Source organism: Rutidosis leptorrhynchoides, chromosome 4, assembly GCF_046630445.1.
Source record: "Rutidosis leptorrhynchoides isolate AG116_Rl617_1_P2 chromosome 4, CSIRO_AGI_Rlap_v1, whole genome shotgun sequence".
Classification (NCBI taxonomy): domain Eukaryota; kingdom Viridiplantae; phylum Streptophyta; class Magnoliopsida; order Asterales; family Asteraceae; genus Rutidosis; species Rutidosis leptorrhynchoides.
Genome location: NC_092336.1, coordinates 277,498,988 through 277,526,351, shown reverse-complemented (window position 1 = coordinate 277,526,351; position 27,364 = coordinate 277,498,988). Strand labels below are relative to the sequence as shown.

The following is a 27,364-nucleotide window of genomic DNA, read 5'->3' as shown; positions in this document are numbered from 1 at the left end:
AACAAGCTTCTATTCAAAATCTGGAACAAGAAGTAAGCAACCTAGCAAGGTTGATAGGTGAAAGAAAACCGGGAAGTCTACCTAGTGATACTAATGCTAACCCCCGAAATGAAACAGCTAAAGCCATTATCACAAGAAGTCGTATTACACTTAAACCACCTGAAATACCTGTAATTTCTGATGATGTTATTCCTACATCACAAGAACCACAACCTGAACAAGATAAGGAAAAAGAACTGGTAGTTGAAAAGGTTAATGAAGATAACACAGTTAAAGCTAAACCTTATGTTAAACCATACCAACCACCACTTCCTTACCCGAGTAAAATGAGAAAAGAGAGACTTGAAGCCGAGCAATCCAAATTCTTGGATATGTTTAAACAGATAAATGTAAATCTTCCTTTCATTGATGTAATTTTAGGAATGCCTAGATATGCTAAATTTCTGAAAGATCTAATCACAAATAGAAAGAAAATGGAAGAACTCTCGGCTGTTACTATGAATGCTAATTGTTCTGCAGTGCTGTTGAATAAGATACCAGAAAAATTATCTGATCCAGGAAGTTTCACAATTCCATGTTTTCTGGGTAGTCTTAGTTCAATAGAAGCATTGGCAGACTTAGGTGCTAGTATAAATTTAATGCCGTATTCACTATACACTAAACTAGACCTTGGAGAATTGAAACCAACACGAATAAGCATACAACTAGCCGATAGATCAGTAAAATATCCTAGAGGGACAATGGAGAACATGCTAGTTAAAATTGGAACTTTAGTATTTCCAGTAGATTTTGTTATTCTGGACATGGAAGAAGATTCTCGAGTACCTCTCATATTAGGAAGACCATTCTTAAACACGGCTAAAGCAATAATAGACGTGTTTGGTAAGAAACTGGCCCTAAGTATAGAGGACGAGAGTGTTACCTTTTCAGTCGATAGAACCATGCAACAACCGCAATCTGCAGATGATACATGTTATTATATTCAAACTATAGAATCACATGCAGAATTGTTAGAAGAATTTCCAGAATTACAAGGAACGGGAGAATGTTCTTTAGGAGAAGGAACTGAACCAATTGATGAAACTGAAATGTTAGCTACACTTATGGCTAATGGATATGAACCAACAACAGAAGAAATTCAAATACTAAAAGAAGAAGACAGATATCGATATAAATCATCGATAGAAGAACCACCGACATTAGAGTTAAAGCCACTTCCAAACCATTTGGAATATGCTTATTTACATGGTGAATATGAATTACCTGTAATAATATCGTCTTCTCTTACTGAAAATGAAAAATCTCAACTCATTTCTGTGTTGAAAGCTCATAAACCAGCTATTGCATGGAAGATTCATGATATTAAGGTAATAAGTCCTTCGTATTTCACACATAAAATCCTTATGGAAGAAGGTCATAAAACGTATGTGCAACGCCAACGAAGAATAAATCCTAATATGCAAGATGTTGTTAAGAAAGAAATTATTAAACTGCTAGATTCAGGTTTAATTTATCCAATCTCTGATAGTCCATGGGTAAGCCCAGTTCAATGCGTACCTAAGAAGGGTGGCATGATTGTCATCACAAATGAGAAAAATGAGCTTATTCCTACTAGGACTGTAACAGGATGGCGTGTTTGTATTGATTATAGAAAATTAAATGACGCCACCAGAAAAGATCACTTTCCTTTACCTTTCATTGATCAAATGTTGGAAAGATTAGCCGAAAATAGTTACTATTGTTTTCTTGATGGTTTTTTCGGATATTTTCAAATTCTAATAGCACCCGAGGACCAAGAGAAAACCATATTCACGTGCCCTTATGGTACTTTTGCTTACAAACACATGCCATTTGAACTTTGCAACGCCCCTGCAACCTTTCAAAGGTGCATGATGGCGATTTTTCACGACATGATAGAAGAATGCATGGAAGTTTTCATGGATGATTTTTCAGTCTTCAGTGATACTTTTGAAACATGTCTAGTTAATCTTGAACGAATACTTATTAGATGCGAACAATCAAATCTAGTTCTTAATTGGGAGAAATGTCATTTCATGGTTAAAGAAGGCATCGTTCTTGGACATAAAATCTCAAAGGAAGGAATTGAAGTGGATAGAGCTAAAGTAGATGTAATTGCTAAACTTTCACATCCCACCAATATTAGAGGAGTTAGGAGTTTTCTAGGGCATGCCGGTTTTTACCGACGTTTCATAAAAGATTTTTCTAAAATTGCCACTCCTATGAATAAACTCCTAGAAAAGGATGCTCCATTCATCTTTTCAGATGAATGCATCAAATCTTTTAATATACTTAAAGAAAAACTCACTAATGCGCCGATCATGATAACTCCAAATTGGAATCTACCGTTTGAACTTATGTGTGATGCAAGTGATTTTGCAATGGGAGCCGTTTTAGGACAAAGGATTGAAAAATGATTTCAACCTATATATTATGCTAGTAAGATGTTACAAGGAGTACAAACGAATTACACAACTACTAAAAAAGAACTCCTTGCTATTGTCTTTGCTTTTGACAAATTTCGTTCATATCTCGTTCTAGCTAAAACGGTGGTCTATACCGACCATTCTGCTCTTAGATACCTATTTTCGAAACAAGATGCTAAACCAAGATTAATCCGTTGGATCTTACTCTTACAAGAGTTCGATATTGAAATCCGAGACAAAAAGGGAGCAGAAAATCTCGCCGCTGATCATCTTTCTCGTCTTGAAAATCCCGAATTAGAAGTTCTAAATGAATCGGCCATACAAGACAACTTTTCTGATGAATATCTATTAAAGATAGATTATAATAAAATTCCATGGTTTGCAGACTATGCAAACTACTTAGTATGTGGATTCCTTGAAAAAGGATGGTCGTACCAAAAACGAAAGAAATTCTTTAGGGATATAAAACACTATTTTTGGGAAGATCCACATTTGTTTAAAAGTTGTCCTGATGGAATAATACGCCGATGTGTATTCGGAGATGAAGCTAGTCAAATTTTAAACCATTGTCACACAGGACCAACAGGAGGGCATTATGGGCCTCAACTCACAGCAAGAAAAGTTTACGATGCTGGATTCTATTGGCCTACAATTTACAAAGACGCACACCTTCTTTGCAAATCCTGTGATGCTTGTCAAAGGGCTGGAAAAATAAGTCAACGTGATGAAATGCCACAAAATGTCATTCAAGTATGTGAAGTATTTGACATTTGGGGTATTGACTTTATGGGTCCATTTCCAAAATCTCATAATAATCTATACATTCTCATTGCCATTGATTATGTATCTAAATGGGCGGAAGCACAAGCTCTCCCAACTAACGATGCACGAGTTGTAGTCAACTTTTTAAAACGTCTTTTTGCAAGGTTTGGAACACCGAAAGCTTTAATAAGTGATCGGGGTACTCATTTTTGTAATAATCAACTTGAGAAAGTTCTTAAAAGATATGGAGTAACTCATTAAATCTCCACTGCTTATCATCCACAAACAAGTGGACAAGTTGAAAATACCAACCGAGCATTAAAACGTATTCTAGAAAAAACCGTATGATCAAATCCGAAGAAATGGTCCATTAAATTGGAGGATGCACTCTGGGCTTTTAGAACAGCCTACAAAACTCCAATTGGAACCACACCTTTTAAACTCGTTTACGGAAAAGCATGTCATCTTCCAGTAGAAATTGAACACAAAGCATTTTGGGCTTTGAAGACATGTAATCTTGATTTACATGAAGCCGGACGTCTACGGTTAAGTCAATTAAACGAATTTGAAGAATTAACACATGAAGCATACGAAAATTCGTTAATCTATAAAGAAAGAACGAAGAAATGGCATGATAAAAGAATCAGAAGTTCAAAAGAATTTAAAGAAGGAGACAGAGTTCTTCTTTTCAATTCACGATTCAAGCTATTTCCTGGAAAATTGAAATCAAGATGGTCTGGATCATTCATAGTCAAAAGAGTTTTCTCGTACGGAACAGTAGAATTAATAAATTCAAATGGGATTGAATTTAAGGTTAATGGTCACAGAGTTAAACATTACATAGATAGTCCAATGGAAGTTGACAACGAAGTTAATCATAATTTCAACACCACAGCTAACTAAGTGTGGGGAGAATCAAGTCTTTAAAGGATAATATGTATTTCTGTTAGAGTTAGATGTTCTGTTTTCGTGTAGTTCTCGAAAATGGAATCCGAATGGTCTTTCCCTAGCAGACCCTAAAGAACTAGTCTTCTCCCCCCATTCTGAATTTTTATTTTTTTTTAGGTTTTACGAGATGAAGACTTCATGTGAACTAAACCATGGTCTAATGCTACACGCTTTGATCACTAAATGTAATAATGACACCCTTCCAAGTGAAATAGTATCATTAATCAGAGGTAAATTGGACGGAGTAAGAAAAGAATCCAGGAACGAAAATAATAAGTTACAATTTGGTAAAGGAAAATCAAAATCCGCAGCGAAAAGGAGAGCTCGACACCTTGAAAGATGTCACAAATGTGGAAAATGGTCACACGAAGGAAAATGTTCGACGAATCAGACATATTCCAATACCGAATTTGTTACTTTATGCAGAGATGGACCGTTCATATGTTTAGAAGAAAAAACGTTGAATGCTCGAGGTTACGCCTATGTAGCTATGGAAAATCAATTAGTTCGACTATCTTATGAGTGGGCTAAAGCATATCACTAAGAATACTATCTCACAGGTAAGTATGTACAGTTTTTATTTTTATTTTTATTTTTAACCTTTTGATAATAAACGCTAATTTGTTCGCTATAAAGTATTAAATTGGTATTCGATAAAATTAGGTATGCGTGACCGAAATTATTGATATCATACAAAAATTTATTACATCACTGCGAAATTTACCATTTATTCTTATGGTATAAATATCTTTAATCAATCAACCCAAAATATTTCAAAAATTCGTCAGGAGTAAAACTAGGTAATATAGCCGAAATTACTTTACCGAAAAGAGGGGCGTATAGTTTTGATAATATTTGATTGATTAAAGTGGGATAAAAGACCAAAAAGATTTTTAATTTTATTTTTACTTTGTTTTTAAAATTAATATTAAAATAATATTGTAAACTTTTTAAATCAATATATTTAAAATTGTAAATATTTAAAAAAATTAATATTTTTAATATAAGTTTGTATGTATAAAAACAAAAATATAATTTAAGTTTGGTGTGAATTTTTAATATGAATTTTTAATGTTATGCATTTTTAAATTTAAGTTTGGTGTGAATTTAAAAACAAAAATGTACTTTATTTCGCTAAGTTAAAAATATGATTTTTAAAATTCGTCGTGAGTTGAAGACTAGGTCGTTGAACCGAAATTGCTTTACCCAAGGGAGGGACGAGAACTTTTATTATCATTATTTTTAATCTTATTGAACTAAAGTATGCCAAAAACATTTAAAAAACCCAAAAATCTTTACTTTTAAAACCGCGCTTTGAATTGACAAATTTTAAAATTTTGTCGAGGGACGGACTAGGACAACGATCCAAAACTCCCACATCCTAAAAAGAAACAAATTTTTAAAATTTTATTAATTATATGTTTTATAAGTCATAAGGTTTTCATAAAAAAAAAAAAAAAAAAAAAAAAAAAAAAAAAAAAAAACAACAACAACAAAATCACTGTACCCGGACCTCCATGCGATCGCATGGAGTTTGGCCTTTGCAGCCATGCGATCGCATGGAGCTGAAAAATGGGCCAGAAATAAAAAGCTCAGAGAGCTGTGTTCTTCACTCCACACATACACAAACACACGAATATACACACACAAACCTCTCAAAATTCATCAAATTTTCACCAAATTCAACCAAATTTCTCGCTACAATCCGCTCTAAACATGAATTTGATAAGGAGTTTATCAAAAAGGGTAACAATTTCACCCCTAAATCTCTTTAAATTTAATTTTTAGTATTCTTGAGCTATATTTTACCTAATTTGATTTTGTTAATTTCTAGTGTAATTAATATTAAATTGTTAGTATTTTATGCATGTATAAACTAGATTGATGCTATTTAACATGATTTGAAGCCAAAAACTTCAAAATTTTTAGAAATCTAGGGTTTGTGTTCTTGAGCAATTTGGGGCTTTTTGATATAAACAGGTTATGGCCGATTTTTGTCATGAATTATTGCTAAATTGAGTAGTGTAACATGTTTAGGTAATTAAATGATCCAAACATTGATCCTAAACATGATTTTTGGAGATTAAAGTGGACTTTTTAGGTGCAAAATTCATGAACTTGATTAATTTGATATAATTGCCATTTGAGACTTGTTTAATTGTTATTTGAGTTAAATGCTTATGAACTTTGTCTACATTTTCATATGTGCTTATTTGAAAAAGTGTAGAATTGTAAAAATTGTGAAAATGCGTATAAGTTTAAGTTTGATTTAACATGTTATTGTGGTTAATTTAAGTTGTTATTTTGCTAACACTAATGCATATTTTGATGCACAAATTTTGTGTTTAATGTGTTTTGCAGAGAGCCGATACTGGAGGTTCATCATCGTCATCCTCTAGACGACCCGCTCCAGCTCCAGCTCCAGAACCAGAACCAGAAATGCAATATGAACCCAAACAAGAACCACAACAGGAACAACAACATCAGCCTGATCAACACGTACCTTATTATGATCCACTACAGTTTGTTAATGAATTCATAGTATTTCTGATGTATCCGCCTGTAGAATACCCAACGATTCCTGAACACACGTTGCATCCTAATCTGAGATTCGATAGACGATGGAGAGATTACCCGGCATATCAAAGTAATAAATTCAAATTAGTAAAAAATGAGGTAGAGGTGCCTAGGGTAATTGATTGGGATCCTTTGGAAAGGGTCCAACTTGCTGACCGTGTTAGGGAGCATTTGATACAAAGGTATGGCAGTTCTTCTTTTACTGATTGGGAATGCTTATTCACCATTCGTAGACCTGTATATAAGGAATGGTGTGTTGAGCTGATGAGCACTATAGCGTTAAATGTAGATGTAGATAGATTAGATGATAGAAGTTTTCTTAGGTTTATACTTGGCGATAGGATGTACAGGATGTCCATGCTGGACATGGCTAGGGCATTACAGATATATACGCCCGCTGAATTGCTACTACCCGATTGTATGAATTTGATTTATCGTGGTGAAAGGGTAGATAGGAATTTTGATGCGAACGCCGTTTGGAGGCGTATGTCTTATTATAATGTTTTTGGGCGGGGAGGAACACATACCTACTTACATATTAACAGAGCCGAGCTTCGTATAATTCATAGATTTTTGGCTAACTCGATTACACAGAGAGGTCACAACAAGGAAAAATTGACCTTACATGATTTATTTTACCTAAAGTGTATTCGAGACCCAAGAGGCTTTGTTAATATCCCTTACTGTGTTGGTTTTTATTTATCTAAGATGGTTGAAGGAATACAGGAAGGGGGGATTATAGAAGGAGGTATTTTTGTTACTCTCATTGGAGAGTATTTAGGTGTAGATAAGAACCAAGGGAGTCCACTTTTGGAATGTAGGGAACAGGTTGAACTTTTAGGATTGAGGGTTTATGCGGGTGCTAAGGTATTGAAGAGTAGACGCATCCAGGCAATACCCTATGTAGGTAGTCATCCGCAGGTAGAAAGAGGATCAGACGAGGAGATGGAGGAAGCGGATGACATTAGGGATGTCATTCGGGAGGCTATGACTGATGTCTACTAGCGTGTAGATGAGGTACACATGACAAAAACGGAGAGATTTCGTCGGATGGAGCAGTGGCAAGCCCGGAATGATTACGAGCATTCCAGGCAACGACAGCATGATAGATGAGACTATCATCAGCGTCAGATTATGAGCCGGCTGTCACCTCAGGATCACTACGTCCCGACCAGACCCGCTTACTATCCTCAACACCAGCCCGAGATGAGACCACCTTATACTCTCTACGACCCTAACCAGGCATACCAGTACACCTATCACCAACCATGGAACCCGGACGATGACATGAACTGGAACCCCTATCCAGATTGATTTAGTTCGATTGGTAATTTATATGATTTTTAATTTTTATTATTTCTGTTTATTTATGTTTAAACACATTATATTATGATACTTTTATTGTAATGTTTAATATTTTTATTATGTTGTACTAATGTTTCATTTTTGATTTGAAAGTGTGATTTTAAGTCCCATTTCAAATTGCCATGCATGTTTATATTTGTATGTATGTATATTTTCAATTGTACAAAACAGGGTAAAACAGCGCATTTTCAAAGACTGGCATTAAGTTCAGCAAAAGCTAGTACTTTTGACGACAAAACGAAAAACAAATATGATATAACAACAAGACGGAATGAACAAATGATATGCACCATTTATCATTCAGCAAACAAACACCAATATGTTTGGAAACTTTGGTAAAATTTAATCATTTTTCTACGCTAATCACCCTCAATAATTTAAATTGTTACTGATTTCTTGCAAATGAGGGCATTGCAAGATCTTAAGTGTGGGAAGGGGTTAAATTCTTTCGGATTTAAAAAAAATTTAATTTATACACTTGGTTACCATTAGAAATACTAGTAACGCAGTAGTTGTATTAGAATCTAGTGCTCTCTGATAATAAAGAACAGCCCTAGTCTTATATACTGACTACCCAATTCTAGTAAAAATTTTCAAAATTTTCAATTAAATGAACTCAAAATCATGTTTATACATATTTATGAACAATAAAACTAGGTGTTAACACCGAAATTATTGTTACCTCGGAAAGGACATAAATTGAGAAACAAACCAAAATGTTAGAATTCATTTAAAATGGAATAGAGGACAATAAAAAGGAAAATAAAAGCCAAGTGTGGGAAAATTTACCAAGTTATTTAAAACATATATCACATATTTTTGTACAAATAACTGAAGATACTTTTGCTTTGGACTAATCTAAACAGTTTTACCCAATTTACTGTAATATATTTGAAAGAAAAGATGGATCTACACGATAAATCAATTCCATCATTAAAAGAAATTAAAGTCTTCCGAAAAAGACACGCGCTTCTTGATTTAGGTCATGAAGTTGTCGTCCAGACCAGCTGTAGGTTGACGAAAAATCTAGAAAAGTCATCTTTAAAATCAGCAGGAAATCCATGGACCTCAGCATCAAACAGGGTCGCCAAGTGATCAGACTTATCCTAACCATGAGAGGATCTGTCTCATAAAATGGGGAGGACGCCGTGCAAATTAGCTGAATAAGACTAATGAATCAGATTCCCAGAAAGGATAATCTCCTTAAAGATCAAAAATCAGCTTTTAAGCCTGATATTACTCAATCTTAGAGATTGACCTTAAAGATTGAGAATTACAAACTCATGGAATTCAATGATATCTAAACTCGAGGTTGAACGAGAAAATAGTTTGATCAAAATTACAAACCGATTTGTTTTCTGAAAACCCATTTTCAATGCGTTCATTACCATTAAACGTAAAATCCTAGGAATTCACCTGGAATTCATTAGGTCACCTGAACCAAAATCGGGTGTCAACCGTAAGAACGGTGGTTGCATAGCATGGTCAAAGACAGGACCTTGTGCCAGACCGGAAAATTATAAGGGTGAGCTTTACTATTGCTCCTACCAAGGATAGTAATTGCATCTGACACATTATAGACCACAATTAAAAGCATGTCAGGGGACATTGCCTTAACAGTTGCTTGTTCAAACGCTTTCCTTTACAACCGGACGGTAGTTTATCGAAAGGTAATATACGGAGCAAGTATACTGGACGTGTTGCTTTCCCAATACAAGGATAGCAAGTGGGTGACACAAAACCGCAAGTTTTGAGCTAAAGTTTCCAAATCTGAAACCCACCAAACCCACAAAAACAATTTGCAAACACCGGTGAAGGGTTATTCTGGAAAATTTATCTAGGGTAAAAGCTAGATTTAATTTTTAAAAGATCAAATGTTTTCATAAAGATCCAATTTCCTTAAAGGATCTAAATTTTCATAGTCATGTGGGACTGTAAACCACAACGTTACTACCATTGTTTATACCGCCGTATAGAAATCACTGATGTACAAAGTGTGAAGAATAAAGAACTGATTCTAGTATTTTTATTTCAAGACTATATTGCTTGAGGACAAGCAACGCTCAAGTGTGGGAATATTTGATAATGCTAAAAACGAACATATATTTCATAGCATTATCCCTCAAGAAAGACAAGCTTTTAGTTGCAATTGTTCTATTTACAAGTGATATTCGTTTAAATAATAAAAGGTGAAGACAAAAGACAGATTCGACAAATTGAAGACGCAAATGACCAAAAAGCTCAAAAGTACAAAATACAATCAAAGTGGTTCCAATTATTGATAAGAAACGTCTCAAAATTACAAGAGTACAAGACGCGAAACGCAAAATACAAGATATAAAATTGTACGCAAGGACGTTCAAAAATCCGAAATCGGGACCAAAGTCAACTCGCAACGCTCGACGCAACGGACTAAAAATTACAAGTCAACTATGCACATGAATATAATATAATATATAATTAATTCTTAAAATTAATATATATATTATATTATATATTAAACGTCGACAAACAAAGAAATAAAAATATGTGAGCTGGTACCTACCCCCATGCGATCGCATGGCCTGGAGGCACAAAAGCCATGCGATCGTATGGCTTCCTTTTTCAGCTCTGGTCCTATAAAGTTCGCGAGTTTTGGACGAAATTACACATCTTTTTCTTTCTCTCTATCATACGAGATATATATATATATATATATATATATATATATATATATATATATATATATATATATATATATATATATATATATATTATATTTTAATTTTAATTTTAATTTTAATTTCTAATAATAAGGGTATGTTAGCGAATGTTGTAAGGGTGTAAGTCGAAATTCTGTCCGTGTAACGCTACGCTATTTTTAATCACTGTAAGTTATGGTTAATGTTATTTTTAATTTAATGTCTCGTAGCTAAGTTATTATTATGCTTATTTAATACCGAAGTAATCATGATGTTGGGCTAAAAATATTAAAATTGGGTAATTGGGCTTTGTACCATAATTGGGGTTTGGACAAAAAAACGACACTTGTGGAAATTAGACTATGGGCTATTAATGGGCTTTATATTTGTTTAACTAAATGATAGTTTGTTAATTTTAATATAAATATTTACAATTGGACGTACCTAGAAATAACTATATACACTCGATCGGACACGATGGACGGGATATTTATATGTACGAATAATCGTTCATTTAACCGGACACGGGAATGGATTAATAGTTAATAGACTTATTAAAACAGGGGTGAAATTATGTACAAGGACACTTGGCATAATTGATAACAAAGTATTAAAACCTTGGGTTACACGCAGTCGATAACCTGGTGTAATTATTAAACAAAGTATTAAAACTTTGTTACCGTTTAAGTCCCCAATTAGTTGGAATATTTGACTTCGGATATAAGGATAATTTGACGAGGACACTCGCACTTTATATTTATGACTGATGGACTGTTATGAACAAAAACCAGACGGACATATTAAATAATCCAGGACAAAGGACAATTAACCCATGGGAATAAACTAAAAATCAACACGTCAAACATCATGATTACGAAAGTTTAAATAAGCATAATTCCTTAATTTTCATATTTAATTGCACTTCTAATTATTGCACTTTTATTTATTGTCATTGTATTTAATTGCACTTTTAATTATCGTACTTTTTAATTATTGCAATTTTATTTTATCGCACTTTTATTTATCGCAATTTCATTATCGTTATTTACTTTACGTTTAAAATTAAGTTGTATTTATTTTTAATATTTTACATTAGGTTTTAACTGCGACTAAAGTTTTAAAAATCGACAAACCGGTCATTAAACGGTAAAAACCCCCTTTTATAATAATAATATCATTTATATATATATATTTGTATTTTTATAAAATTAAAACTAATATAGCGTTAAGCTTGTTTAAGTGTATCCCTGTGGAACGAACCGGACTTACTAAAAACTACACTACTGTACGATTAGGTACACTGCCTATAAGTGTTGTAGCAAGGTTTAGGTATATACATTCTATAAATAAATAAATATCTTGTGTAAAATTGTATCATATTTAATAGTATTTCGTTATAAAAATAATACTATTTCCTAGTACGCCTCGCACACATCACACCACCACTTCCATTCAACTGGAAATTATCTTACGAACCTACCCAGCCTGGTCTTGCCGTCGTCGGAGCTCCCACACGCCACCAGGAATAATTCGTCAGAGGTGCGTTTTTCGGCGAATAAATTGGGTTTTCTCAGCCATTTTCCGGCAAGTGGGATACCACCTTCTATGGAACGGGCTAAGGAACGTTTTTCCTCACAAGAAACAACCACTTTTGTTTCTCGCCGGCCTCACCGTTTCACGTCAATTGCCGTCGGTTGCTACCGGAAAATAACTTTCCGGCCGGTTACCTCTTACCAATTTTTTTTTTTTTTTTTTGGTTAACTGCTTCTGTCTGCTGCCTGTTTTGCTTGTATATATATATATATATATATATATATATATATATATATATATATATATATATATATATATATATATATCTATCTTATCTCTTATTCATTTTCTTATTTCACTTATTCATATATTAACATATATTATATCTTTTGAGCACATAAAATTACTAATACTACTAAAATTACTGTCCACTTCTATATAAAATTACCTAAAGGGCTTTTTCTTCTTTTACATTCATTTCTTTTTCAGTTTTAAATATTTTAATTTTAACATATTCATTTTTTAGCTTGTTTTGGAGTATATAGGTTAATATAGACCCTACACATACTTAAGGTTACTTGAGGTCATGTCCTCCTACTTTAGGGGTGGGTAGGCCTAGAGGGGTTAGAAGAGGTAGTAGGGTTGCCACCTTTGGTAGGATTAGAGTGGGTAGTTGGAATATAGGAACCTTGACGGGCAAGAGGATCGAGCTCGTTGATACCTTTCTTAAGAGCAAGGTGGACATAGGGTGTGTTCAAGAGACTAGATGGAGGGGTGAAGGGGCGGTTGATGTTAAGGACTATAGGTTGTGGTACTCGGTTCTAGGATAGCACGGAACGGGGTAGGTATCTTTTTGGGAAAACTACATAAGGATAATGTCGTTGACGTGGCTAGGTTTAGCGATAGGATTATGTCAGTTAGTCTAATTATCAAGGAGGAGACTTTTACGGTCATTAGCGCATACGCACCTCATGCGGGTTTAAGTGATGCGGAAAAGAAGAGTTTTTGGGATTTGTTAGATGAGGTAGTGAGGGGGTTCCCAGCTGACCATTGACTGATTATAGGGGGTGATCTGAATGGACACATAGGAGCGGAGGCAGAAGGTTACGAGGGAGCTCATGGGGGCTTTGGGTTTGGTCCTAGAAATGAAGAAGGGCGCTCAATTCTTGAGTTTTCCATTGCCCACGAGTTGGTTGTACCAAACTCTTTCTTCAAGAAGAGGGATGCTCAGTTAGCCACTTTTTATAGCGGGGGTCGTAGCACCCAGATTGACTTTTTGCTCCTTCGTAAAGGGGAACTCAGGACATGTAAGGACTGTATGGTCCTTCCAGCCTTGACGTGCTCCTCCTAGCATAGATTGTTGGTCATGGACCTAGTCACCCGGGGAAGAGTTGGCAGGAGGGCCAGGGTTGTGCAACATAGAATCCTTTGGAAGAACCTACATGGTGCGAAGGCGGAGACTTTTAGAGTGACTGTTGCTGATAGATTGAGTGTAGAAGGGGATAACGTAGCTCATACTGACGTAGACCATATATTGAACCGCATGGCATCTACTATCAGAGAGGTGGCAAAAGAAGCTTTAGGGGTGACATTAGGGACATCGAGAGCCCACAAGAGTAGTAGAGAATCGTGGTGGCTTAGTGATGATGTCCAAACGAAAGTCGCGTTAAAGCAGACGAGGTTTAGGGAGCTCATTACTTTTGAAGAAGGAACGCCTGCAGAGAGGACTAGGGTAGAAGAAAGATATAAAGAAGCTAAAAGAGAAGCAAAGAAGGACGTAGCAATTGCAAAAGACAAAGCTTATGAAGATTTATGTAGGAAACTAGACTCCAAGGAGGGAGCCAATGACATATATAGAATAGATAAAGCTAGGGAGCGAAGAGGCAGAGACTTAGTTAACGTTAAATATATCAAGGATGAAGCAGGTCAAAGTATAGTGAGAGAAGTCCTCATTAGGAAAAGATGGGAAGAGTATTTTTCATCCCTTTTCGGTAGGGATAGACCTGAGCGGAACGGGGAACTCCACGACGAGGTTCGTGAATATCAAAACAACTATTTCTGTACGAGGATTAACCATGAGGAAGTTAGAACGGCCCTACGAAAGATGGGGAGAAACAAAGCAGTAGGACCAGACCAAATCCCGATCGAGGCGCGGAGGTGCCTAGGAGATGATAGGGTTAGATGGTTGACAAACCTTTTAAACATGACGTTTAGAAGTGCAAAGATGCCTATGGAATGGAGACTCAGTGAGGTTATTCCCATTTACAAGAACAAGGGAGATGCGCAAATATGTAGTAATTACAGAGGCATTAAGTTACTTAGTCATACTATGAAGCTTTGGGAGAGAGTGATTGAGACGAGGCTTCGACGCGAGACAAAGGTTTCAGAGAACCAATTCGGCTTCATGCCAGGACGCTCATCCATGGAGGCAATTCACATCGTTAGAAGCCTTATGGAGAAATATAGGGAAAAACAAAAGAACCTACACATGGCGTTCTTAGACTTGGAAAAGGCTTATGACTGTGTCCCGCGCGAGCTGATTTGGAAGAGTCTTAATGTTAAGGGTGTCCCAAGTAGATATATAAGAACGATTAGAGATATGTACGAGGGGGCGAAGACTCGTGTACGTACGACGGTAGGAAACACAAAGTTTTTCCCGGTAGAGGTAGGCTTACATCAGGGATCGGCCCTTAGCCCATATCTTTTCGCTTTGATCCTAGACGAACTAACTCAAAGGATACAAGATGACATCCCATGGTGCCTAATATTCGCCGACGATATTGTATTAGTTTCGGATTCTCAGGATGAGCTTAACAGAAGGCTAAAGCAATGGAGGATCGCTCTAGAATCAAATGGCCTACGGATTAGCAGACTTAAATCGGAGTACCTTAGATGCGATTTCAAGACGAGCGAAGAGGAACAAGAGAATATAGTGGATGTCCGAATTGGGGATCAGACTTTACCTCTACGAGAGTCCTTTAGATATTTAGGCTCGATGCGGCACAAATCGAGAAGGATAGATGAGGACGTGGCGCATCGTATACGGGCAGGATGGTTGAAGTGGAGGGCAGCGAAAGGGGTGTTGTGCGACAAGAAGATACCCCTCAAATTGAAAGGGAAATTCTACAAGGTGGCAATCAGACCAGCCATGCTGTACAGATCAGAGTGTTGGCCAATGATGAAAGCCCAAGAGAGGAGGATGGAGGTGGCAGAAATGAGGATGCTTAGGTGGACGTGTGGCAAGACCATGCTTGATATGATACCAAATGGAGTTTTTAGGGAGAACTTGGAAGTTGGGAACATAACCAACAAGCTGAGGGAAGGAAGACTTAGATGGTTTGGGCATGTTATGAGGCGCCCACTTTTAGCCCCGGTTAGGAGAGTCGAGACCCTCGTTGTTGGGGGCATAAGGAGAAGGGGTAGACCCAGACGTAGGTTGGAGGATAGATTGAAGCTTGACTTGAAAGAGCTTCTACTGACGGAGGACATGACTTCTGATAGGAGCCTGTGGAGGAGTAGAATTAGTGTAATTGAGTAGGACTCTTTTTCAAGCATATTAGAACTAATATAGGCGCTAGAGGTTTTTTTTTTTTTTTTTTTACTATAACTATATAATATATAGCTACACTACATATTTATATATATATATATATATATATATATATATATATATATATATATATATATATATATATATATATATATATATATATATTAGAACTAATATAGGCGCTAGAGGTTTTTTTTTTTTTTTACTATAACTATATAATATATAGCTACACTACATATTATATATATATATATATATATATATATATATATATATATATATATATATATATATATATATATATATATATATATATATATATATATATATATATATATCCCTTTACATGGTATCTGTTTTACCTCTATAGCCGTATATTGCATCTCGGTATCTAGATGTTTCTGTTTATGTATGTATGTATCTAACTGTTTATGTATGTCTGTATCTATATGTATACATGTTTAGTTATAAGTATTTTTACATGCTTTTGTGTATGTGGGAGCATATATATATATATATATATATATATATATATATATATATATATATATATATATATATATATATATATATATATATATATATAGCGGGTTGTGTGCCTTTTTTTCCGGAATTTACTTATTACTGCGCATTATATTTTTCATGCTATCTGTCATACTGTTGTGCATTACTGCTATTTGTGTTTTCTTTTTTGGCTTCTTCGTTTGGTTTCATCTTCCTAGACGCATGTAACGCTTACAGGTACGTATGCCCGCACTTTCTCGTTCTATTGAGCTTTCCTGGCCGGAGGTCCCTCAGGAAGCAATCTCTTGGCTCTCGAGTAGAGGGTGGGACGATCTTATCTAGTCGTGGGTTCTATACCCGCGGGTGGAGTAGTGACTTCCCTCTAATCTAGGGTTCGAGGAATGATTGTCTACACTCCACCTCCCCCATACCCTACACTCGTGGGATTGGGTATTGTTGTTGTTGTTGTTGTTGTTGTTGTTGTGGGGATGAACTTTAAGATTAACTTAATACTCATCAAGTTAGGAAACTTGATAAAATTGATGGAACGAACTGACTTTCAAGGATGAAAGCGGAATTTATTTGTAATGAGGAAAATTTATTCGTATACCTCGCAAGAATGGTGAAACTATTATGGGAAGAGATATAGCCCGAAAACTGAACCTTATTAGCTACATGACAACAACCCAAAATCCCACAATGGATATGGGAAGAAATTCATCACTAAACTACCAAAGACGGTAAGGCGGTTAGGACATCATCTGGGTTATTATTGACCATCTCACCAAAACTGCTCACTTTCTAGCCATGAAAGAAACCGATACAATGGATAAACTTGCACAACGACACTTAAAGGAAATTGTATTCGGTCACTTCAGCAATTCAAATTCTATATTAAAAGATTTCCCAAGAATCTCATTTGATACTCATTCTTACGCAACTCTAAATCCTAACTTATTACGAGGAAATTTCTTATTCGATGATAACTACAACATCATCCTTCTTACCTCAATATTAGTCATACCAGTTCAAAATTTTTCCTAAAATCAATGAGTGGTTAACTCTCATCCTCATACTCTCCCATTCGTATCTCACTTATAAGCAACAACTTCACACTTAAACATTTTTGGTCAAAGGACTTATGCCCTACTAATAGACGTCAATCACATATAAATTCAATGGTTTTTATTACCTCAAATATCACTCGAAATTTTCAAAAGTCTTTTACTCGATTCTCATCAATCTTTTTCAACTTGTAACCTCCGAAATATGAAAATTTTGTTTGCCAAAATTTTACACACATTATTTTACTGTGCTATCCTCTCAAAGCTTTATAAAAATAAATTTATTTTATTTGCCATTCATGCAAATTTTTGAAATCGTACCCGTTATATAAAATAAATTAAATGATTACTTATTTTTGACAAATACATATGAAACTTTACTTTCACCTTTACAAATCAAACCTTTCATTCAAAAGATATTATACTTTGAACGGTACGTGTTGTACATAACCCTAATTTACTAAGAACTTCGTTTCTTCTCTTACATTGTCACCATAAGCAACTTCTATAAAACTTTCGTTGCTTATTATATAAAACTTTTCGTGTTATTCGTATCCAAGTCATCATAAAGGCTTTATAACCGTCGAAATCGAGAGATTCATGTGTATATGATAAAGGCACTGACTACCACGTCATACAAGACCTTCGAGCATCCGCTAACACGTAAACCATTCAAAACTATTGCGTTACCCCATGAAATTATTTCACCACACCTGTTGGAACAATGCTCTTCCTTACATAACTCGAAGTCCTGACTTATTCCAAGAGACCCTCATCTAGTGATATTAACACCATCAGTATTCCGACTTTATTATTAGTCATCACCTGTTTGGCATTTTTCAAAGCCAAGAAGCGATTAACTTCTCGTCCTCGTGCTTTATCCTTCATGCCTCACTTTTTAACAACGGCTTCACACGTGAACATTTTTTGCCCAAAGACTTATGTCCTGATAATTATCAAAACTACATTTATGTCATTAGTTTTCATTGCCTAGTAACTTGTCACCCGATGATTTAAAGATTTTCCACTCAATCTTTTTCAAATCGATATACGAAAAGCTATGTTTATTAAAATTTCTACACGTTGATTATTCGTGCGGTCCTCACGGGATTTATGGACAAATGAAAGTAATGGAGTTTTTCTATCACTTATGCGATTTATAAAATTTTATATGTATGTACATAATTAAGTTAATAAATTTACCTTTACTCATTTTGGTTAGTACATACTAAGTTATATCTTCAAAATTATTTAAAAATCGCTCCTTTATCGGGTTATACAACTTAAGTCAAAATAGTTTTGTGCAAAATGGTACACGTTGTACCTACTTCTAAACTTACCAGGAACTTCGTTCCGTTTATGTTGTCGCATCAAACGTTTAAAGGTTTTTCAAAACTTCCTTGGCGGATTTTATTAAAGGTTTTCGTATTAGACTACACCATGTATGGATTACACTTCTTCTCGCCCTCCGATAGGGATGAATCTTACTATTAAGATCTTTGTTAAAAACTCTTGAGCCACTTGGACGGAAGTTTTATAAAATTTGTTAGAAAATCTTTGCACCCATAAAATGTCCCTTTTGAGGATAGACATGACAAAGACGCGGGCCAATAAATCAGTTTTTCTGAGGTACACTCAGTGGTCACCCTATTGTAGGAAAGGCACTAGGTGAGTTTCTACTCTCAATGTTTCACGGCAAATCGCAACACCCTCGTAACCATCATCTCCATGAAACAGTAGGTTGAGGTACAAGAGTCATTTTTGGAAATTCTTTTCACTCGGATTAAACCATTCTTTATGACCAAGGGTTCACGTATCTTCTCATCCGCACATCCCCTTTAGTACACTGATAAATTCAGAACAAACCGCTCGAAGAGTTCACCCTAGTTCGAAGATCACACCTTTCGTGCGACTTCCTTTCGGAAATGTAAGATACTTTGAGAACTTATGAATCTTGTTATCCCTTTGGGAGGGGACTACTTAAAACACTTACGACACTGATGTGGATACTCTATATATTTCCTCCTTCGTTGGTTGCAACTATCTACTGTCCTAGTTAACGTTAACCCTAACTTCAACATGTAACTGAAAGGATAAAGTTACCTTATGGAACTGTGTTTTCATTTCATCCAAGGATAAGTCCACACACTGTATGATAAACTGGGTGATATCTTTCATTTTTCATTCAGACCGTCCTAAAGACACTATAAATAATTATGGCTTGCAAGTCCGATTGGTCACTTTTAGCTAAAATTTCAACTCATTTATTCAAATGAAACATTCTTAAATATCGGGTTCCTTATGCCTATGGCCTCCTCCCGAAATCAAGGGGTTTTGTAAAATATGTGGCTAACACTATCCAGACATCAAAGCGCATGGTTGTGATCACCATGTTTTCCATTCTACCTGTCAGCTTTATATTACGACATAAACGCTTGATGTTTTAAATGAGTTTAGAAACATTCATGATGCATTTCACGCATCCAGCTCACTGAAGATGCCCGTAAGGCTAAACACACCATTTTTCCTTTTGTGGATATACATTCAGATGACATACTCATGTTAATCAGAAACGAAATCAATTTGTTGATCTCTTAGGACAAGAGACTTAATTAATGGCATATACCTATCCTTACTTTCATACGCCGAAGTACCTTTCAAGGTAAATAACTCACTTCTGAGCCTACGAGTCTCACGGAACTATGATACGCTCCTTCTTATTCAAATACGGTACCATTGTTGGTCACTCCTTAAAATTTCGGGACGAAATTTTCTTTAACAGGTGGGTAATGTAACGACCCTGGTTTTCTCAACGTTTAATTAATAATTATTATTATTAATACTTGTGATTTAATGAATGTATTGTTTATATACATTTACTTGTTACCATACTTGACTTTAAATGCCCAAAACGTCTTTGTGACACACGTACATTACACGAATAATATTTTTAGAATATTATTTACATTCATGATTAAGTTTTATTAATCATTTTAATTAACTAAGGTTATTAGTTAATTACTTGGGCTTTGTTGGATTTAAATTGTTAATCACTTAAAGTTGAGCTTTTATTAATGTTAATGGACTTAAGAGCCCACCCTACATCCTTAATGGACTAGTTAGCCCATCTTATTTATGCAAGTATTACCTTGTGATGGAACTAGATTAATTAACTAGTAAGAATCTAGTTACTTGTTACTTGCACCTTATCCCCATGAAAACACCCCTTGTAACCACCTTTTTAAGACATTACATGAAGTAACTTGTGGATCTTACTCCTCCCCCTTTTCCTTGCAAGCCGTCGGCCAAAGAGGCCTTTAGAGGGTTTTTGGTTTCATTTTTTTTATTTACTTCATTCACTAGTCTCCATTTTATTACACACACACAATACTTGCAACTCATTTTTCTCTCATTTTGCTCTTTACTTGTAAGTAACTTGAGCTTTTTCTTCTCTTTTTTTCCTTGCAAAAACCGAATTCATAACCCTCCATCATCATCATTTCTACTTGTTTAATTACTTGTTCTTGATTATTGTTTACTTACTTGTTGTTGTTTACTTACTTGTTATTGTTTACTTACTAGTTAACAAGAATCAAACTCTTTAGTTTGTTCTTCATATTATCTTGATTATTCAAGAACATACAAGAACAAAACTTTCTAGTTTATGTTCTACATTTATTGTTTCAAAAGATTGTAAGTTCATGTGTTGTAAATCATTACTTGAAGCTCATGTTGTAAACTTAAAGTTTACTTCCTTAAAGATCAAGACTTTGGCTTGAATCTTTAAAGTATGAACAACCATGAACTAGCTACTTGTTTATTTAGTTTATGTCTTCATTTTGAACATATTTAATTTCATGATTCATGTTGTAAAATCATACTTGTGATTCATGATTGTAAACTTAAAGTTTACTCTCTTAAAGATCAAGACTTTGGCTTGAATCTTTAAAGTATGAACAACCATGACTTGTTACTTGTTTACTTAGCTTATTTCTTCATTTTCTTGCATTTTAAATTCGTGTTTGATGTTATAATGGTCAAGTGTTACTAGTTAATCTTGATCTCATACTTTCTTGAACTAAAGTTAACTTTATTACTTAAGATTTAACTTAATAACTTTAGATCTAGACTTTTGGGTCTTGGATCTTCAAGATCAAACTAAGAACTATGTTCTACAACTTAAGATCTTGATTAGTTAGTTTACTTTCAAGTTTGTAGTTCAAATTTTACTTTTATAATTCATGTTGTGTCAAACCTAAGATCTTGATGTAACTTTGGTTCATCAAACTACTTGCAACACTTAATTGAGTTCTGCTACTTATCTTAGACTTACACTTGGGTTATGATGGTCAAAACTTGGTAAAGATGATGTAAACACATCAACGAGTTGTACACTTGAAGCTATATGCATCAAGGATGAGAACCGTGATGAACATCAAGCACCAAGAACCCACCGGAACCTACTGTTTACTGTTTCTGGGTCTGATCAGTACAACCTGGGCTACTGTAATGTTTATATTCAGTTATCTCTGTTCGAGTAGATAACTTTTCATTTAAGACTCGTCTTAATCCGAGTTACGGTTTAGGATCTATGGCCTTTCGAATGTCACTATGTCCTTTAACGTTGTGCTGAAAATTCTGACCTACTCGCACTTAGACCGTCGCCACGGTCAAACGAAGACGAGTTTGCATCTGTAAATTTTACCACAACTAAAGGACTCATATACGGAGCCATGGCCACTGGTCTCACCTCATTTCAGTAGGTATAGAGGCCGTGGTGACTGATCCAAGTCAGCCTTTGTTTTAAACTCTTTTATTGAACGAAACTTACTTTACACCTTTTATTTGATGATGAATAATGATGACCTTTAAGACCTAATTTACATACTTTTAAACCTATTGGGACGATTTACTGACTTAGTAATATTTGACTTAGGTTGAGGACTTTCCGGACCTACATACTTGCTTACTTCCCGACTCATACTTTACCACTACTTTATCACTGTGAGTTATAGCATCCCTTTTTACTTTAACTGTTTTGGGAACTGAGAATACATGCGCATTTTATGTTTTACATACTAGGCACGAGTACTTAAACTTTATATATGTGTGGGTTATACAACGGCATAAACATTCCCTTTAGCTCGGTAACGTTTAGTCATTGGTTTTTGAACTGGTGAACGCGAATCTTAGATATGGATCCATAGGGTTTGACATCCCCACTCGGGCAAGTAGCGCTAGCATTTAACGAGTGTTTAATACTTCGTAAACATACGCACTCGCCAAGTGTACTTTCAGGGGGTTATAAACGTTAAGTTAGTTACCGAGTGCCCACGGTTGAACATATACTTTATCATACTGATTTGGATTACTGATTTAAACGCTTGTTGAAGCACTGAAATCTCGTGGCCTACATTACATTACTGTTATACTTAAACTATAGCTCACCAACATTCGTGTTGACGTTTTTAAGCATGTTTTTCTCAGGTGCTTAAGGTTTGCTTGCTTCCGCTGTATACTAGTCATGCCTTGTAGACTTCCGCTGTGCTTACTAGAGTTGTCACCGCATGAAACATACTATCTTGCATTCAAACTTTACTACTTTTGAACAATGATTTGTAACGACCTAAGGGTCACGTACTATTACTATTTGCTTCTGTTCATTGAAGCATACTTTTGATTGTAGAACATTTGACGTTGGTTATGACGTCACCTTTTATCATGAATGCAAACTTGTTTTGAAAACGCATATAGTGTTTGACCTTGTAATGATCCTGTTGTTGATGGTCCGTACATGTTCATTTAGTACGGGGCATCACAAAATCGACCCTCTGACGATCCAATACCGACTGGTCCTATGACCAACATGAGAGCAAATCATGTAACCCATACTTAAGTTGTAACTGTAATACGGATCGTGTAAATAGTAAACCAACAATGTACTTTATGTCATGGAGTAGGGAGAGGTCATGGGTTCGATTTTTAAGGATGACATGATTTTCCTTAAAACAATTGAACACCAATAATGGTTATTGGTAGTATATATTGACCGGGAAGTTTTACCGAATTCGTTCACGGACCTATACTGAGGAACACTGCCCGAATAAATGTGTTCCTGGGTACCGTCGATCAGGTTCGGGCTTCCGCCCGAACGTGTGTGATACGTGCAAATAATGAGGGTTATTAAAATAAATGATCTACTCATTCCAAAAAATCGCCGTTAAAAAAAAAAAAAAAAATAGTAAACCCACCAATCCAATAGTAAGATCAGCTACACCAGTTAAGAATCCATGTGCATGTCAACGGCAACGCAATGTTATAATCTGTGAATGAGATCAAATAATACAAATCGATAAACTAAAAGTAATCTACAAATGAGCATAAAGTACAATTCAACAACTTTTAACAAGGGTAACGCTTCTTTTTCCTAAAAGAAAAAGACGAGTCAAAACAAAATAAATTGCAATGTATATCTTTTAATAATTCATCAAGTAACAACTCACTATAAAATAACTGCATTAATCTTCTTCCACAACAATATAAGAAACCGCATTGATAATCTTTCTTCTCACTTCACATTGAGTAGTACACTATGGTCTGGACCGTTTTAAGCAGTAAGGGCATTTGTATTGTTTTATGCTCTCAGCCTTTGCGGGTGTTATTTTAACACATTTGCCATGATACCACCGCTCGCAAATGTCGCACCCGATCCAGAACTCGTCTCCGCTGTAGTTTCCACCACAGCTGCCGCACTGCGTGTCACCGTGTTCATCGTCGTCTTCTTCCTCTTCCTCAAAACTCTCTTCGGCTAATTTTGGAGCGCTTTTAATCTGTCCATCACTTGATCTCTGAATATATAGAATAATTATCGTGTAAATTCAATGGAGTCAGAATCAAGATCAGATCAGAATACTAGTAAAGTGTTTCCATAAACGTTAAGAAGGTTCACCTTCTTTAATGTTCTAAAGAAGAGCTTAAACTAGAGGTGGCAAAATGGGTAGGTCAGGTAATAGGAGAATCGGATGTCTTTAGTCTACATCAAGTTTACTTGTAAATATTTACTGTGGATTTCTAGTATACGATTCATACATCAAAGATGGTTACAAATTACAGAATGTATAGTTTCATACAGAGAACCGGATTTTATATATAAACTTGTAAAGGGTATTGCACCAGATACACTCACTGAACTTTTGAAATAATACAAACAGAGCCTAATAATAATTAATAATAATACAGATAACGGAATTTTAATAACAGTGGACCAAAGTCATTACACCCATTTGACTTGTTTCTTTGTAGCTAATCTTTGTAGTTGCCCATTTAATATTAAACATAATCCAAATTTACTCGATTCTGTAACAGAACCAATTGAGCACCAGATACAGTTCTCAAATTTAACTAATAATAATAATAATAATAATAATTCTTTGGTTTCGATTCAGTTCTAGTTTTGGCTGGATGGAAATCAATAGAACACGGTACATTTCATATGTTTTTTTTATGAATGGCTTAATGGATGCCATTATTATATCCAAACAGGTCAACCATATCTAAATAAATGAATTGCATAAGGTCAACAGGCCAGAAAGATACCCCTGAGTGTGTACATGAATGCATAAAACGTCTAAAATATTTTATGCAACATATAATATTATTGTTAAAACCATATAACACACAGTAACATATGTTATCATTCAAAACGAATTTTCAATAGAAGTTTTGAGTAGTATGGCAATAGTAGTAGTAGTTAGAATGAAAATACTGCATTTCATAGCAAAACCAATTTGAAAAATAGATTACTTACCCAGACCACCTGACCCGCCCATTTAGAACATCTAATAGTTATACATACAACTTTTATTACCTTTGTGCTGCCCTTAGATTTGCTTCCGCTATCTGTGGTAGGCTTGTCTTTTACAAGTTTCCGTTCAGTTACAACTTCAAAGACATTGGGCAGATCATTGATCAAGCTAAACAGACGCTTTCTGTAAAATGAAAGATTTGTATAAGAACACAAGTCCAGCTAAAATAACCATGTTGCAAGTCAAATAGAACAGTTATAAAAGTCAAATGCACTGCAGAGCATGAACATTATTAGATGTTGTGACGCTAAGCTAATAATGAAACTTGATAAACTAAGCTAACTAATGGGCGGACTTGTCACTTTTTCAGGCATTGAAGAACCCAACTTTAGTGCAAAGGAATAATGGAATTATTATAGTATTTTTTCAAGCATAAAAAGAGAGATTGTGATATTTGAACATCCAAACACCGCATAAAAGTTGATATATATGCAAGACTTAGAAGCCAGATATCAGTAATTGCAGACCACATTTAAGCAAACATCAAGAATATTATTTGGATCTGATTTCATAAAGGACAAAACTACAAATGCTTTTTGAGAAACTGTTTTCATACTCGGTGAATAAATAACAAAACATAAACACTTGCAACTCTACCATAAAGCCCAGCAGTAAACACATTCATTCATATTCATACTTTCATAAAAAGTATAGCAGTAGACAAAGAAGAACATATTTTATGCTCATACAAACGCTTATACAAGATACAATAAGACATCACTTCACTTAAAATCTATAAATCTAATGACTTATTTAGATGATAAACTGAGTGGATCAACATAGGATAATGAACACACATAATCAGCAGAGCGCATAAAACACTATCAAGAAGATAAACATTTGATATACAAATATAAATAAAGGATCGAACCAATGTAGTATATGAAATAGTAAATTGATAAAATAAGCACTACCTTTCGTTTCGGTTGAGTCGTGCACCAAGATAGAAAGCGACAGAGAGCAGCCAACAGTCACTATGAACCGCAACTAAAGAGAGCCAGTCTTTTCGATTCATTCCGTCTCTAGCAAAATTAATTCCAAGGGCCGGTTCAGGTAGCTCTGGAGGAACTTCTTCTGCTGGAAGAGCAACTTCCCACTTTTCATTTGGATGCCCATATAGACATAAGTTGTCTTTTTCTAAAAAAACAAATTAAAAAAAAAAAAAATTCATCTAATATTGTGCAGCACCACATCTAAAATTGATGCACAGGTTTAGTTTCAAAAAGGTTACACACATTGAGGATGACTGTCTTGACTACTGAACAGAACCATTTGTTGACACACAAAACAATAAATAAAAATCAAATTCAAATTTTCACAAATACCCATTTGTGCAAAACAACGCATGACCTAACTTTATTTTGTTTAAAATGTTCATGGATTAAATTACATATGCACATTCAACCATACACAAAGAGAAACAAATCTACAGCAGAATGTAAACCTAATTTATTAAAATAAAAAAAGAGTAATACAAAGACCGAAAATATTCAAATTAAAACAAAAATATACCTGGATCACAAAGTCCATAGAAATCATCGACATCTGAGTAAATTAAATGAAAAGAAGAATTCAAAAGTCAGTAGGTCGAAACAAAAAAGGGGAATTTGTAGAGTTTGAAATTAGGGTTTGTTTATATAAAATTAATAATTGTTACCATAAGTTAAGGCACGAACGATTCCGGAACGGCGGCCGCTGTAATCTTTGAAAATATCTTCCACTGTTCGAAGACTAGAAGCCATGTCCGTAAAAAATGAATTAAATTTAATTTAAATTTAATAATATTTGACTGTATTCTCTCTGTGTGTTGATGAAGGGTATTTGATTAGATACTCGTAATAATACGATATGCGGAGTAATTAAAAGGCAAACGAGTAGATATGGATCTATCTATTTAAGACAAAATTTCATTGTTTATATCAAATTTAACTTCACATTCTTTTTTTTTATTATTATTTTTGTGCATTCCTCGTTCATAATGTATCACAATTCTACATTCTTCGTCCTCCAGTTTAAATTCTGTCAATTTCAGCCGTTTGTTCAGTCATGTGCAAAGCATGTGAGGATAATT

General features: G+C 34.9%; 3 protein-coding genes across 3 annotated transcripts; 2 read left to right on the top strand and 1 right to left on the bottom strand.

Moving 5' to 3' along the window:
- The first annotated feature begins 12,382 nt into the window (after window positions 1–12,382).
- Window positions 12,383–13,661, top strand: LOC139841624 (uncharacterized). The gene is made up of 4 exons (XM_071831835.1): window positions 12,383–12,470; window positions 12,884–13,121; window positions 13,205–13,311; window positions 13,399–13,661. The coding sequence occupies exons 1-4, from the start codon at window positions 12,383–12,385 to the stop codon at window positions 13,659–13,661; spliced, it is 696 nt and encodes a 231-aa protein (XP_071687936.1).
- Window positions 13,662–13,676: 15 nt separating this feature from the next.
- On the top strand, window positions 13,677–15,178 carry LOC139841623 (uncharacterized). Its single transcript, XM_071831834.1, has 2 exons — window positions 13,677–14,486; window positions 15,128–15,178. The coding sequence occupies exons 1-2, from the start codon at window positions 13,677–13,679 to the stop codon at window positions 15,176–15,178; spliced, it is 861 nt and encodes a 286-aa protein (XP_071687935.1).
- Window positions 15,179–23,781: 8,603 nt separating this feature from the next.
- LOC139843570 (PHD finger protein ALFIN-LIKE 2-like) lies at window positions 23,782–27,128 on the bottom strand. The gene is made up of 5 exons (XM_071833679.1): window positions 26,951–27,128; window positions 26,806–26,838; window positions 26,208–26,430; window positions 25,296–25,416; window positions 23,782–24,276 (listed from the first exon to the last, which is right to left on the bottom strand). Exons 1-5 carry the CDS (start codon window positions 27,033–27,035, stop codon window positions 24,019–24,021), a joined length of 720 nt encoding a protein of 239 aa, XP_071689780.1. The 5' UTR covers window positions 27,036–27,128; the 3' UTR covers window positions 23,782–24,018.
- Window positions 27,129–27,364: the final 236 nt, after the last annotated feature.

Coding starts and splice junctions, on each gene's coding strand:
- LOC139841623 (XM_071831834.1), top strand. CDS start 13,677: ATGGACCTAGTCACCCGGGGAAGAGTTGGCAGGAGGGCCAGGGTTGTG. Junction 14,487..15,127: donor GGTGCCTAGGAGATGATAGG/GTTAGATGGTTG, acceptor TGAGCTTAACAG/AAGGCTAAAGCAATGGAGGA.
- LOC139843570 (XM_071833679.1), bottom strand. CDS start 27,035: ATGGCTTCTAGTCTTCGAACAGTGGAAGATATTTTCAAAGATTACAGC. Junction 26,839..26,950: donor CGTTCGTGCCTTAACTTATG/GTAACAATTATT, acceptor TAATTTACTCAG/ATGTCGATGATTTCTATGGA. Junction 24,277..25,295: donor AATCTAAGGGCAGCACAAAG/GTAATAAAAGTT, acceptor CTATATATTCAG/AGATCAAGTGATGGACAGAT.
- LOC139841624 (XM_071831835.1), top strand. CDS start 12,383: ATGGAACGGGCTAAGGAACGTTTTTCCTCACAAGAAACAACCACTTTT. Junction 13,122..13,204: donor GTTAAGGACTATAGGTTGTG/GTACTCGGTTCT, acceptor TGACGTGGCTAG/GTTTAGCGATAGGATTATGT. Junction 13,312..13,398: donor AAGTGATGCGGAAAAGAAGA/GTTTTTGGGATT, acceptor ATGGACACATAG/GAGCGGAGGCAGAAGGTTAC.